The sequence below is a fragment of the Dasypus novemcinctus genome, chromosome 5 (genome assembly GCF_030445035.2).
Source record: "Dasypus novemcinctus isolate mDasNov1 chromosome 5, mDasNov1.1.hap2, whole genome shotgun sequence".
In the NCBI taxonomy this organism is placed as follows: domain Eukaryota; kingdom Metazoa; phylum Chordata; class Mammalia; order Cingulata; family Dasypodidae; genus Dasypus; species Dasypus novemcinctus.
The window spans coordinates 76,912,585-76,929,132 of NC_080677.1; the positions used below are offsets into that span (position 1 = coordinate 76,912,585).

Below are 16,548 nucleotides of genomic sequence, written 5' to 3' on the forward strand. Positions count from 1 at the left end.
CATAGCATCCTTACCCACAATGTCCATCAAATGGAGAATGGGTAAACAAAATGTAATTTATCCATACAATGGAATATTGTTCAACAATAAAAAGGAATAGACTATTGATACATGCTACAACATAAATGAATCTCAAAAACATTATGCTAAGTGAAAGAGGACAGGCACAAAAAGATATACATATTGTATGATTCCATTTATATGAAATTTACAGAAAAGGCAAATCTAGTAAAGACAGAAAGCAGATTACCAGCTGCCTTAGGGGTTAGAAAGTGAGAATGGGGACTGAGGGCATAAAGGATCTTTTCAGGATGATGGAAATGCTCTAAAAACTGGAGGACGGTTTTGGTTTCACAATTCTATAAATCTACTAAAAATATCAATGAAGATCTACTTGAGATCCACTGCTCTTACACAAACTTCCTGGGTTTAAATGACAAGCTAATAAACCTTTCTCTGTTTCCCATTTGCAAAATTGCCTATTAAAATAGCATCAACCTCATAATATATTTTGTTGAGATGATTATGGTAAAGAATCCATTTAACCACAGAACTTGGGCTTTTATTTTCCAGAGTATCAGTTTACCAGCACACCACTGTCCCTCCTCCTCTACCCGATTAAAAATTATAAATCTCCACACTTCTGTTCCCAGACTTCTCTATACCTTTCATTCTTACTATTGTATTCCAATAGGACTTATCACCATCTGAAGACCTTATTTTATTTTTATGATCCTCTACTACAATGTAAGTTCTATGAGAATATGTTCATTTTCGGTTGTTATATGCTCAAAGCTTTTTGTAAAATGAATGAATGAAACACAACATATGGAAACAGAAAACCTGGGGCTATTTAAAATTCAATTCCCCAGATGATAGAAAAAGAAGGTAGAGTGTCTCTTTCACAGTATGTATGCCTTAATTCCAAAGTACTGTAGAGTACCTCGAGTATTTTACTTAATAAAAACTGTCCAGAAACCCATTCCATCTACTATTATGTAGAAGTCTAGTGAGAAATGTTTGTGCATTCTCTAAACACTTAATGAGTGATTACTATGTGCCAGGTATACTTCCAAGCATTTTACACATATTATCTAATGCTCAAACCAATCCTATCAAGTATTATTATAATTTCATTTTACAGATGATGAAACCCAGGCACACAAAGGATGAGTCCAAGGTCATACAGCCAGCAAGTAATAGAACCAGGTTTGAATTTCCAGAGTTGGGACTCTTCCCCATTATGCTATGCTGCCACTTACCAATTCTGCTACACAGACCACCCGCATACTCCAAGACTGAGAATAATGAAGACCAACAACAACAAAAAGATGAAGAATAAAATTTAGGCAAAAAAGTCAGTAATGAAGAGAGGGAAAGAATCAAGAGAGGACTTTGATTTAACAGAATCAAAAAGTGATCCAACAGAGAATTATCATGAAAGAAGAAAATCTGACAAAGAAGAACAGATCGCTTTAAAATAGTTAACAGAAGAGAACAAACACTGAAAAAAGACCACTGAATCTGGCAATTTAAAGTCATACAGATTTTGGACTAAGGAAAAGATTCAAACATTTACTGGGGCAATGACTGCACAACTCTGCAATGAAGTGAGAGCCACTGAGTGTACACTTTGGAAAGAATGTACAAAGCATGGGACTGCATAACACAGTGAACCATGTGGTGGATGATGGACTGTGGTTAATAGTACAAATGTGAACGTGTTCTCTCATGAACTATAACAAATGTACAGTACTAATACATAGTGTTACGAATAGGGGATGTATGGAAAAATATACCAAGTGTACCGCTATGGACCATAGTTAATGGCAATAGTCTGATCATGTTCTTTCATAGTCTGTAACATATATTCTACAATAATGTAAGGTGTTGGTGGAGGAGTGATTTATGAGAATCTTGCATATTATGCATAATTGTTTTATAAGCTCACAACTCCTGTAATAAAAATATATATTTTTTTTTAATTAAAAAGTCAAAGGCACAATTATGGAGGATATTTTCAAGAAAACAAGCTTTAGAAATGAGTAAGAGTTGTGGGGATGGAGAGATGGAATGTAAATATTTCAAAATACTTGAAGAGAAGGAGGAAAGAATTACCACTGGCAGCTTTAAGGCAGTAAGTATAAAGCAAATTTTATTTTATAAAATGGGGATACACTTAAGTATGCTTTGAGAGTTAAAGGCATTTTGCCAGAAAATTATTTAAGAAAATAATTATAATATTAGTAATAGAATATAATGTTATCACTCTAAGACATACCCTCAGAAATACACATTCAGCCTGTTGAGAATAAACAAAATCTTTAAAAAAAAAAAAAACAAAAACTACTACTACTAGAAGGAAAAACAAAAAGCACAATTATAAATTATTATCTTCTAGTGTATCTTGAAAGAGAGGTTAATTACTACCTCCTTAATAATCAAACTCAGGAAGAATAAAGCTGGTCAGGCTACAAAAAGCTAATTAGCATTTTTTTTTTTTAATCAAAGGTATTTTGAACTTACATGGCAGTATGTCCTTATATCTGTTCTTTTTAACATTTTCTTCTTTTTCTCCAGTAGCTGTAGGATAAATCTTTTCTGTTCTATATTTGGTAGACAATCTTCTTAATCTCTTAAAATTCAAAAAAAAAACAAAAAAACCATATTTAGTAAAACACTGTTATTTTCAAAATTTATTGGTTTTCAAATAGCTCTTCACTGCATTTGCTGACCCCAATTATGCACAACTCATGTTCCCATTTCTCTACACTCACAATATTTAAATGATTAAATTTATTTTTTAGCATAAGTACAAACCTAGATTAATATTTATTCCAAATAAAATCAGAAAAGGGGACAACTAGAGTTAAAGTAATTTTATTTAAAGAAATGATTAATAAGCTGTCAGATACTTAATTCATTCTTAACTTACTCAAGTAATGTTTGTGTTTTAACTATGAGTCCCAACAAACAAGTTTTTAAATTATGCCTAAAAGATTATATATAAGTTTCATTAACTGTTCTTTCAATAAACCTTAAGCACCCATGATGTGCCAGGCTCTCTGCAAGGCATAAGCTAATAATTATTTACAAGACACTATAAAATAAAGTTCTTTCATATTGAATTGGAAATGTCCAACAAAGACCAATTCTGCTTATTCACTGCATTACAGAAGTGGTTTGTGGGTTAGTGACAAACTCTTACCACATATGGCAGTAGGGATGTTCCTTGGGCTGGAATATTTCTGCATGTCAGTAATACACTTCCTGCTTTCAGAAACACTGAAAGTCAGCATTGTGAATTGTTAAAATTCTACTCAACTACACTGCTGAAATTTAATTTCAAAGGCACCTACTTTCTTTCAGTCTTAAAGACATATTGAAAGCATTCTGGTTTTACTATTAAAAAAAGTTTTAAATAAAGGAAACAACAAAAAAGTCTGGTAATAGTTAACTTTTTCACCATTTTATTTTTGCTATTTTTAGCAACTAAGAATATTTAGGTCTATATTTTTAAAATACAAACTTTAATGTGAGTTTATTGCCTTATTTGTTAGATTATACTCTAACATACAGCACCTGAAATAATCTTACAAATAGGCACTTACACATAGGATGGTAAACGTTTTGTTTTTCTTTGAAAAACCTACATTTTACCATTACTATCCTAGAGACCTCAAACAGGAATAAACATTTTTTTTTCATCAAGACTTATTAAAATCTTGCTCTGCATTGGCACGATGCCAAAATAAAACTCCCTAAATTTATGTTGCTATTTCCTGTGGTACTAAAGTTCTCAAAATACAGTTAATCGTGTTAGGGGGTAAAATGGCATTCAAGAGTAAATGAGAACAGGGAGTGGGTGTAGTTCCGTGGTTGGGTGCCTGCTTTCCATGTATGAAGTCCTGAGTTCAATCCCAAATACCCCCTCCGAAAAAAAAAAAAAAGTTGGTGAGGGTGTGGGAAAACAAGAACTTAGCTATAATGTTGATGGAAAAGAACATTAGCACAACCCCAAGAAGGGTAATTTGGCTATTTCAAATATATATACCCTTTAACTCTGCAAGTGTAGTCTACAAATTTATCCTCCAGATAAAAATGACATATATGTGAAATGATATATGTGTAAAGTTATTTATTACAGTATTGTTTATAACAGCAAAAGACTGCAATTTTAAAAAGTCAATACTAAAGGACTGGCTAAATAGATTGTTTCATACAATCGAATATGATACAGCTGAAAAACAAATGAGGAAGCTATGTAGTAATATGGCAACATCTCAAAAATACAAGAGCAAAAGTCAAGAACACGAGTGTATATAACGCATTGCTACTGGTGTTAAAAAGACTTAAAACAGGGAAGTGGATGTGGCTCAAGCAACTGGGGTCCTGTCTACCATATAGGAGGTCCAGGGTTTGATGCCCAGGGCCTCCTGGTGAAGGCAAGCTGGCCCATATGGCGAACTGGCCCATGCAGAATGCTGCCCCATGCAGTAGTGCTGGCACAGCAAGATGATGCGACAAAAAAAAAAAAAAAAGAGACACAGAGGAAAGACAATAAGAGATGCAGCATATCAGGGAGCTGAGGTGGGACTAGAGAATGATCACCTCTCTCCCACTCTGGAAGGTCCCAGGATCAGTTCCTGGAGCCACTTAATGGAATACAAGCAGACACAGAAGATCACACAGCAAATGGACACACAGAACAGACAATGGGGATGGGGTAGGGATAAATAAATAAATAAATTGTTTTTAAAAGTATATGTGTACTTGCTTACATATACACATAAATTATCTCTGGAAGAGAAATAACAATGGTTGTCTGTGGGAAAGGGAAATCTAAGGTGAAAGGTAATGGATTAACTATGGGAAATAGATGGGAAGGAGGCTTCTTACTATATATCCTTTCAAGACACCTTTTGGATTATGTGACAATTGATATTCAAAAATTCAATTGTAAAGAAAAAAGTAAAGAGAAAGAAGAAAAGATTGCTCATGATTTCATTATTCTGTATTAACAAAGATCCTCAGTTACTTACATATACACATTTTACATATCTACTCAGGTAGTTTTATCTTCTCTGCCCAAAGATTTTCATTTTCTCATATAATGAGCCTTGAGAACACTTTTTTTTTTAATTATTATTTATTTATTTAATTCCCCTCCCCTCCCCGGGTTGTCTGTTTTCTGTGTCTTTTTGCTGCTTCTTGTTTCTTTGTCCGCTTCTGTTGTCGTCAGAGGCACGGGAAGTGTGGGCGGCGCCATTCCTGGGCAGGCTGCTCCCTCCTTCCGGCGGCTCTCCTTACGGGTGCACTCCTTGCGCATGGGGCTCCCCTAAGCGGGGGACACCCCTGCGTGGCACGGCACTCATTGCGCGCATCAGCACTGCGCATGGGCCAGCTCCACACGGGTCAAGGAGGCCCGGGGCTTGAACCGCGGGCCTCCCATGTGGTAGACGGACACCCTAACCACTGGGCCAAAGTCCGTTTCCCAGAGAACACTTTTATAACAAATAAATACCTGTAATTTAAGTTCAGATTTTTACATATCCAGTTTTCTTAAAGTGTCACATGCCATGGGATGCTTTCATATTTTCAAGCTTAAAATGAATAAAGTTCTATTAGCTTAAATAAGTGTACTTAAAAACTGTCATCCTCCAAGTTACCAATTGTTAAGAGACACTAATCTCTATTACAGTATAAATAAAACAAAGACAGTCCATTAAACAGGTGAGGTTTCAAAAATATTTTGGCATCAAGAGAACTACACCCAACTATTAAATATATACCCTTCAAAAGGAAGCAGATGTGGCTCGACCAACTGGGCTCCCATCTACCATATGGGAGGCCCTGGGTTCGCTTCCCAGGGCCTCCTTGTGAAGGCAAGCTGGCTCGCACTCGCGGAGGGCTGACGGCCCGCACCCGTGGAGAGCTGATGTCCTAAGCCCATGGAGAACTGGCACAGCAAGTGGCACAATAAAGGAAGATAAGCAGACACAGAAGAACGTGCAGCAAACGGACACAGAGAGCAGACAGCAAGCAAGCGGCAAGGGGGTGGGGGTGATAAATAAATAAAAAATAAATCTTAAAAAGTATATATATATACACCCTCAAGTAAGGACTTAAGATTTATTTTGTACCAAAAAGAAAACAGCTTTTTTAGTTAACTAACTGAATTAAAATTCTGGATCTGCCGTTTACTGGCTGTGTGACACAATATATTTATACTCTGTGCTCATGTTCTATAATATGGGGATAATACTATTGTCAGTATATAAAAGGGGCTCAGTAAATGTTAATTACATGAAAGTTAATTACATGTTAAAATACAGATTGCTGGGCCCAATCCCAAATTTTCTGATTCAGTAGCCCTGGGATGGAGCCTGAGAATTTACATTTTTAATAAGTACATGGGTGCTGCTGCTGTTTGAAAGTCATACTTTGAGAACCATTGGTATAAGATTTCTCTGGGCTCACGAAGAAGGCATATTGTGACTCCTAAGTATGGAGGAAGATGGTGATTTTCAACAATTATTAGATTCCTCTACAATTTATGTACAGGTTTGCAGTCATCAAATAATTTTGAGAAAATAGATTTTTCCCAGGAGAGGGGAGATATGAAGGGATAAAGAAGGAAAAATATAGTTATCATGTAGTGCTCTCACTCCCCAAAAAGAGAGAGACCATGGTTAGCACCAAGTGAATGCTATGGTCCAACCCCCAGGTGTTGCTGGGCCTCATACAAACAGAAGACACACACACAGATAAAGGAGCCCACTATATCTGATCCTGCAGTGTGAGAGAAAGGACTCCAGCTTCACCTATGGCTAAGCAGCAAGGAGAAAAGCCTCCAAGAGACTGAAATAGCTTAGGCCCAGGGAGAGATGAGCCATATGCCTGACAGCTTGCAGCTGAATGAGGGAAGAAAGCAGAGTAGTAGAGACGGATAAGAGGAGGCCCAGAAAGAGACAAGCCCTACACCTAGTTGCCCACAGTTGTACTCCAGGAGGTGGCAGATTCTGGAGGGGAAGGGAGAGACCTCAGCAGAGATATGCAGCCATGTTGCTTTGCCATTTAGCTGGATAAAAGAATCAACAGTAGCTGACTTTGGTGAGAAAGCTCCTGTGATGGTGCCTTGATCTGCACATTTCATGGCCTTGAAACTATAAACTTTTATCCCAAATAAGTCACCTTTATATAAGCCAACCCATTGCTGGTAGTTTAGATCAGCAGCTCTTTGGCAAACTAAGGCAGTAATACTAAAAATTTAACCCTACCACGCAAGTTGTATGATCATCAAACTAAGGTACATTTTTTTAAAACCTCAAAGAGAAAGTTACCAGACAGCAAGTCATAAATTCAGAGTATAATTTTCACTGAAAGTACACTAACTGGCTGTTTTTAAATCTTTGCAAATATGCTTAAATAAAAAATATGTACACCACTATTAATAATTGTTACAAGCAGCTAAAACAACAAAATGGTCTTTCAACTATTCAATTAAAACCTACCTTTACTTGCAAAATATATAACTCTCTCAAAATCCATCTTTCTGTCTGTGTCAACTTTGCCTGTTGCTCCATAACAGACTAACTTGTATGCCATTCTTTTTCAGAAATGCATAGCTATGCCTCCTCAGTTGAGGTTACATCAGAATTGATACTAAAAGGCGACAACCTTGAATAGAGATCAATCTTGTCTGCCAAGCAAACTCCATTACAACTCTTCTAGCTCAGTACAGAAGTCATCTTATTGAAACGTTTCCTGAGATTAGTACCAGCACCCGATCCCATGTTCACTTCCTCCCAAAGTGCTTCTTCAACTCTACCCAAGCCCTTTACATACACCTCTAATGTTCCAATGTATTAAAAACTATTTATAAATGCACCTTATACCATCCATGCTAGAAGATAAATTCTGAGGATGCAGACCATGTATTTTTATTCTATTAATACTAGCTACTGTCAGCATCACTGTGACATATAATAGTGAGTCAATAAACTGTACAGGTATTCTCAGGTGGTAATGCCTTAATAAAATGGATGCATATCAGAATTGACCAGTATACCAGATAATTTTCTCTCCCTCTTACACATCATTTCTACTTCATGGTGGGACATCTTTGCATCAGAGAAACAGATTCAATTCCTAGTTTCAGCATCCAGCAGAGGAGGTCTCCCCAAAACAGCAGGCTTTGTAATCCTCCCTGAATGGGTGTAGCAATCATCTTTAATTGAGACTATAAATTTGAAAATGTATTTATTAGCTGACTCTTTATTTATTAGAGAAGTTGTGAGTTTACAAAACTATCATGCATAAAATACAGGACTCCCATACACCACCCCACCACCAATACCTTGCATTAATGTAGAACATTTGTTACAGTTGATGATGGCACTTTTTTATAATTGTACACTTTTCTTTTAAATGGTAGTTACCTTTGCTACAATTGATGAAAGATTATTAAAACAGTTCTATTTTCCACTATTTACACTAGGTATATTTTTTCCCATATACCATCCTATTATTTCCACCTTGTATTAATATTGTACATTTGTTATAATTCATGAAAGAACATTCTTACTCTTGTATTATTAACTATAGTTCTTTGTCTATGGTAGGGTTTACTGTGTTGTACATTCCTATGTTTTACTTTTAAATTTTTATTTTATTAATATATATATCCTAAGAATTCCTTTACAGGTTTGGGGGCAGGGAGAAGGGGAATGAGAAATTATTGCTTAGAGGGTACAGAGTTTCTGTTTGGAGTGATGAAAAGATTTTGGTAAGATAGTGGTAATTAATGGTAGCACTATATTGAGAATGTGAAGAGCATCACTGAATTCTACACACATTTTAAAATAAATAAATCTTAATATGATTACTATAGTCCCCTTTAGTTTCCACAGGGAATACACTGCCAAAGCCAGACTCCCAAAGTATTCCAAAGCAATGCATCTCTAATCTCATTATTCCATTATAATATAAAATAAGAAAATTGAGAATTTCAAGTTTCAGCCTTAACACATGAAGTGACAATAACATCAACTGTCTTTGACTTTAGCTAAAAAAAAAAATAAAAGATCCCAAATGTCTGTCATTAAAAGCATGGATGGAGAATTCATATTTATATGTGCAAAAACAAATACAGCACAAGAAAAGAGTATCTTTTTTATTTAAGAGAACTCAATATATATTTACCACTATATGGAAATATATATATATTTTTTGCTGGGTCAAACTACCACAAAGCTGTGGTTAACAGACCAAATGTTTTAAATAGAAACCTATGCTTCCTGTTGAACCACTAACTCTTGACCCCTGAAAATTTCATTCTTCCCTTTGCCACTTCTACTGAAATTACTTTTATGAAATCATCAATAATCCCACCAAAAGGCATCAAAATCTCAATATCACCAACTCCTATAAAGCATTTAACACCAATGATCAGGTTCTTTTAAAAATTCCTTTATTACTAAGATTCCACGTGATGAATGTCTCGATTCTCTTTTTACCTATCAGTCCGTCTTTGGCTCCTCCTGTTTCCCAGCCCCTAAATTTGCATTCTCTACAGAGCTATTCTCTCCTCCTTAGACTTTGTCTTGTAGTAAATTTATTCTATACCTATAATGCCTTTAACTATTTTATCTATAAAGATTCCAAAGTCTCTACCTATCTCTAGGACTGACCTTTTTCTTCGGTCCTAGTTCCATATTCAAGCTGCTTACTTAACATCCTGAATCTCCTCCTGCAATTCAAATAAATAAAAACGATAACCATCTGACTTTCAGAATGCTTCTATATCCCCCTTTTATTTCCATAGCACCTCTGCCATCCTTAGCCATTCAAGCTTAAACCCTTCTAGTAGTTTTGGACTTTACCCCTTTATCTGTCCTTCTGCCTTCTTTCATATCCAATCAGTTTCAAGTTCCGATGAATGCACCTCAGGAAACATCTCCCAACTCTGGCCCTAACTTTCTGGCCCAATTGCCAATAAAGAAACATAGTTTTGTGTGTAAGATTATGGGTATTTTCAATTAAAAATGGTATTAATAAACACTTTGAATGACTGAGGAAAAAGAAAGGGGAAATTTGGTGAGCAGAGAAAAGTAAGTACTCAAAAAACTACCCAGCACAAAATCAGGCACAGGGCATGCATTTAAGCATGTAAAGGTGAGATAAGGCACACAAGATTTATTAACAGATAAGGAACTTAAGAGAAAAAATTTAATTAATTGCCTCAGATTAGATGAATTATTATTCAGAAGGGAAGATACCAAAATAACTTTATTTTATTGTCTGAATTTTTTTTCTTTATTAAATTGTGGGCTTACAAAACAATCACACATAAAATACAAGATTCCCACCACTAACACCTTGCATCAGTGTGGAACATTTGTTACAATTGATGATGGCACATTGTTATAAATGTACTATTGGGAAGCAGATGTGGCTCAAGTGATAGAACTTCCGCCTACTATATGGGAGGACCTGGGTTCAATCCCTAGGGCCTCCTGGTGAAAAAGAAGAAAAGAAAGCATGCCCGCACAGCAAGCCAGTGCCCGTGCGAGTGCCTGTGTGGTGAGTTAGTGCCCACATGAGTGCCCACACAAGTGAGTCAAGCAGCAAGATGATGATGCATCAAAAGAGGGACAAAGGAGAGAGTCAAGGTGAAGTACAGCAGAGACCAGGAACTGAGGTGGTGAAATTGACAGGGAACTTCTCTCTCCATCAGAGGTCTCCAAGATCGAATCCTAGTAAATCCTAGAGGAGAGAAAATGAGAAAAGAAGACAACACAGACAGCAAAAACAGCAGGGCAGGGGGGGAAATAAACAAATGTATTTTTTAAAATGTACTATTAAAGTTCATGGTTTAATTTAGGGTTGTTTGTGTAGTGTAGTTTCATTGTTTTTTGGGATTTTTTTATTCTATTATCATATATACAACCTAACATTCCCCTTTTAATCATGTTCTGATAAATATATTTCAGTGCTATTAAGTGAACTAACAATGTTGTGCTGCCATCATCACCATCCTTTTGGAAAACATTCCCATCACTCCAAAAAGGAACTCTGTATTTTAAGCCCTAACTTCCCATTTCCTAATGCCAGCCTATCCCCTGGTAACCTATATTCTAGATTCTGACTTTATGAGTTTACTTATTCTAATCGTTTCAAATGAGTGAGATCATACAATATTTGTCCTTGTATGACTGGCTAGTTTCACTCAACATGATGTCTTTAAGGTTCATCCATATTGTCACATTTATCAGGATTTCATTCCTTTTTAAGGCTGAATAATGTTCCATTGTATGTATATACCACGTTTTTATTTACCAATTCATTTTGAGGGACACAAGTTGCTTCCATCTTTGGGCAATTATGAATAATTTTGCTATGAAAATATCTATTCAAGTCCCTGATTTGAATTCTTTATGTCATATACCTAACCAGTAGGATTGCCGGGTCATATGACAATTCTATACTTAGCATTCTGAGGAACTGCCAAACTGTCTTCCACAGAGGCTACACCAGTTTACACTGCTACCAGCAACGAATGAGTGTTCCCATTTCTCCACATCCTCTCCAACACGTTATTTTGTTTTCTTAACAGCAGCCATTCTAATGGGTATGAAATGGTATATCATTGTGGATTGATTTGCATTTCCGTGATGGTAAATGATGTGTTGAGAATCTGTTCCTGTGCTTTCTGGCCATTTGTGTATCTTCTTTGGAGAGATGTCCGTTCAAGTCTTTTGCCCATTTATTAATTGGGTTAAAGTCTAAGAAAACACTGCCTAACACAAGGTCCTGAAGATGGTTGCCTAGGGTTTCTTCTAGGAGTCTGATAGTTCTATCTCTTATATTTAGGTCTTTGATCCACTTTGAGTTGACTATTTTTGAATTTGGTGTGATTATTTTTGTATTTGCAGTCTTTTTTTTTTTTTTAAACAAATGGAAATCTAATTTTCCCAGCACCATGAGATGGAAAAGACTTTTCCAACTGAGTGATCTTTGTCACCTTGTCAAAAATCAGTTGGTCATAACTCTGTGGGTTGATTTCTGAGATCTCAATTCTATTCCATTGGTCTATATGTCTGCTGTGGCAGGTTGAGATTATTTATGAACCCCAAAAAAGATAATGATTATGTTTGTAAACTGATCTTTTCCTCTGGGCATGACACCCTTTGATGGTATTAGAATCAGCTGAGATGTGTTTGGTTAAATTATGTTAAGATTAGGGCTTTAAATTTGACAAGTCAGTAGGGTGTAACTCAGGTTAAGTCCCCACTCCCTTGGTGGGCTGATAGAAATAGGCACTCAATCAAGAAGACACAAAGGAAGATACAAAGGAAGACAGACAGTACCATGGACACGGAAGAGGAGAGAACTTGGTCATTTTGGTCCTGTCGTGTGGCAAAAAAGCGAAGGCTCCAACAGCTAAAGACCCAGGAAGAGAGACAAGCCCTATGCCAACCTACAACTAAGACTGAAGAAGCTGGGCCCACGGAGCCTTAAGGAGGAGGAGGAGAGACCAGGCAGAGATTGCCCGCCATTTTGCCTCAACACATGGCAACAGACTCTGGTTAGAAAGTACCTCTTAGGGTACACTTGAGTTGGACTCTTTAGGGTCTTGTAACTATAAGCTTTCCCCAAATAAATACCCTTTATAAAGGTCAAAAGATTTCTTACTTTGCATCACCACCCCTTTGGCTGGCTAACACATCTATCCTTGTGCCACTCCCATACTGTTTTGATTATTGTGGCTTTGTAATAAGTTTTAAGATTGGGTAGTATAAGTCCTCCAACTTCATTCCTCCTCTTCAAGATGGCTTTAGCTGTTCAGGGACCCTTACCATTCTATTTAATTTGACAACTGGCTTTTCCATTTCTGCAAAGAAGATTTTTGGAACTTTGAATGGGATTGCACTCAATGTATAAATTGCTTTGGGTAGTACTGCTATCTTAACGAAAAAACAGAATATACATCCATTTATTTAGGTCTTCTTTAATTTCTTTTAGCAATGTTTTTTAGTTTTCTGTGTACACGTCTTTTACTTCCTTGGTTAGATTTGTTCCTAGATATTTGATTCATTTAGTTGCTGTTGTGAATGGAATTTTTTTTCTTGATTTCTTCTTCCAATTGTTCATTGCTTGTGTATAGAAACTGTACTGACTTGGGAGTGTTGCTCTTGTACCCTACCACTTTCCTGAATTCATTTACTAGCTCTAGGAGTTTGCTGTCGATTTTTCAGGATTTTCTGTATAGACGATCAGATTATCTGCAATGAGTCAAAGTTTTACTTCTCCCTTTCCAATTTGGATGACTTTTATTTCTTTTTCTTGCCTAATTGCTCTGGCAAGAAATTCCAGTACAATGTTGAATAACAGTGGTGACAGTGGGCACCCTTGTCTTGTTTCCAATCTTAGAGAGAAAGCTTTCAGTCTTTCACCATCAAGTAGTATGTTATCTGTGGGTTTTTCATACATCCCCTTTATCTTGTTGAGGAACTTTCCTTCTATTCCTAGTGTTCTGTTTTTATCAAGAAAGGGTACTATATTTTGTCAAATGCTTTTTCTGTTATCAGTTGAGATAATCATGTGTGGTTTTTTCCCCCACTTTCATTCTGTTAATGTAGTATGCTACATTAACTGATTTTCTTTGTTGAACCATCCTTGCATACAAGGAATAAATCCCACTTGATCATGGTGTATATTTTTTTAGGAGGTACCAGGGATTAAATCCGGGACCTTGTACATGGGAAGCACGCACTCAACCACTGAGCTACAACATGTATACTTCTTGTAATGTGCTGTTGGGTTCAGTTTGCTCATATTTTGTTGAGGATTTTTACATCTACATTCATAAGATACAGCTGTCTGTAGTTTTCTTTTCTTGCGGTATCTTTGTCCAGCTTTGGTATAAGGGTGATGTTGGCCTAGTAGAATGAATTGGGGAGATATCCCACCTCTTGAAAGGTCAGGCCACACTACTATGAAGATATGTATACCCCAAATTATCTAGGAAATGATTACAAAGAACTACCTCTTCATACTAATGATATACAGTGCTCCCCCTTCTTACAAAATGTAAAACAAAAACAAAACCCAAACCTCAGTCATGATAAAAACTAGAACCTACTTATATATAATTACCAAGAATTACACAATATTTTAAATAAAAACACCAATTTTTTATGTATTGGAAATACGAAATAACATAGGCTAGAATCAGTTTCTTCATCTGAAATAAAGATACTTTAGAGTCCCTCAATCAAAAATAAGCCTTTTTTTAAATAATTTTTTTAACAAGGTACTGGGGTTTGAACCCAGGACCTCCTACATGGGAAACAAGCACTTAACCATTGAGCTCCCAAGCCAAAATTTTAAAGATGCAACACTCACTACTTTTGAAACCATGGTCAAAGTCCATGGAAGGGAATTTATTAATATTTCCTCCAGCAGAAGCTGCCAAGATCAGCAGAAGGTACAACAATCTGTATAGTAATCTTTAGAGGAAAAATGATAAATAATTGAAACTTCAGCCAATTATAAAAACTACTGATTAACCTCAATTATGAAGACATATCTAAATATGATGATGGCATCTTATTTTGAAAATAAACTTTTATAAACTGGTGTTTATCTTTGTGCTAAAGATGGATATAAAGAAACACTTCATAGTTGTCCACATAGAAATTAAATGTCCCATACAGTACAGGAAGGGAGGAGACCAAGCTATGTGTGCATGGTAAGCGCCGTTAAAATACCTCAGATTACCTGGCCACACAAATCCTATATAACATTAGGTAGTTCTGTTCTACTCATGAATTAACCATTATCACTTTAAAATATGCTTTTCTGGTTTGTTAACATACTAGACTTAGACATTTTAATAAAAGGAAAAAATAAGAATCAGATTCAATGATCATCTTCCTGATGATCTGGTCTCACATTTTCTCCCTCTTAACCTATTCAATGTGCCAGGTGCTGTTTTAGGTACTAGAGATACAAAGGTGAACAAGACATTCATGCATTCTGAAAATAAGTACTATTCACATAGTATTTATCATACAATGCCTCTTATAGCCATTATTTGTTTACACATTCATCCCATCACTGCCACCTTTGCCTCTGAACAAAACTGTAATTCCATCCCTGCCAGAGATAATCTCTCTGTACATAGGAAGCAGGCGCTCTTCCACTCAGCTACACCTGCACCCGTCTCTTATATTTCTTTTTATTCTCCCATAGTGCCTACTGCTTTCCATGTATCATATATTCAACAAAGTAAGACAAGTCTTTTAGACATATTGGACATTAATAACCACACCCAGAACATCACATAGTCTATTAAAAAATTGGCATACTACTATAATGCACTTGTAACACATTCACTTTAGTATTACTAACTTGAGAAAATATAGTTTGTATAATTGGAGAGTATACATTAAAAATGCTTCTGAAATTTGATCTTTGTGATTTACCATCACCACTGACATACGAAGCTGTTCAATAAGTGAAGTGCAACTTAACAAAATAATTTACCTAAACTTAATAACGCCTTGTTCTAAATACATAGCCAAAGGTATTTAGTTTTCAATTAACTTCTTTATTGCATTATCTACAATGTCACCAAGACAAGTGTTCAATCTTTTACCACAAGGAGTATAAAATATGCAGAATAAATGGGTCAGATAATACATACATATAAAAAACCCCATCCACATATCCTTGTGGTTACAAAAATATATGTTACATTATACACACATAATTTAAATGTGTATATATTAAATTTAAAGTTGTTTTTAACTTATAAAGTAATATATGCACATGCTAACATATTCAAACCATACTGACAAATTTTGTCACAGACCCTCGAGAACACCCCGAGCTTCAGTGACTCACGAGGAAGACTATCAGGATACTGCATATAGTCATACTCACAGCTGTGACTTATTACAGCTAAAGGATATAAAGCAAAAATCAACAAAACTTTGAAAAGGTGTATGAGGCTAAGTTCAAAAGAAAAACATGCAAGCTTTCAAGAGTCCTTTCCCAATGAAGTCACACAAGACCCACTTAATTCCTCCAGCTTGTTGTCACAAGCTGTGACAACACATGTGAATTGTTGTCCACCAGGTAAGATTATTAATGACTCAATGAGCAGAGTCTTTATAAGCAACTGATCACAAAAGCACTCTCCACCTAGCCTAGCATGTATCAAAATTCCAGACTCCCAGAAGGAAAGCAAGTGTTCAGCATAAACTATATTGTTCACACAAACAATTTAGATAGGCAAAGTGAGCCATTGTTATCAGTTCTAGGAACAGTGGAAACCCTCTGGAAATGCAAGTTCCCAGTCAGCAGCCAAGGGCCAACTTGCAAGCAGGCCTTTCTAATATAGCAGTCAGGCCTGCTATATTAGGTCTTTTCTACACACAAGTATGAAATGAAAAAGCAAAACATGTCTTTCCCTCCTCCACATCCCTTTCCTTTGAGACTGTGTACCAAGTCAAGTTTCCTAATAGATATTTTAGGTTG

The 16,548-nt window shown here is 36.1% G+C and overlaps 1 protein-coding gene across 4 annotated transcripts in view; it reads right to left on the bottom strand.

Annotated features, from left to right (window-relative positions):
• PTPN12 (protein tyrosine phosphatase non-receptor type 12) overlaps positions 1-16,548 on the bottom strand; it is a 108,476-nt gene that overhangs the window by 64,529 nt on the left and 27,399 nt on the right. Inside the window, exons 2-3 of one of the 4 annotated variants that reach the window (XM_058297973.1) lie at positions 9,693-9,751; positions 2,527-2,635 (exon numbers count right to left, since the gene is read on the bottom strand). The exons of 1 other annotated variant lie outside the window; for it this stretch is intronic. In XM_058297973.1, the coding sequence (XP_058153956.1) occupies positions 2,527-2,635; positions 9,693-9,716 (133 nt within the window). In that variant the 5' untranslated portion in view covers positions 9,717-9,751. Of the gene's footprint in view, positions 1-2,526; positions 2,636-3,208; positions 3,274-9,692; positions 9,752-16,548 lie in introns of those variants that run through there. 2 more of the 4 variants (XM_071215018.1, XM_004473390.5) reach the window with 2 other exon arrangements.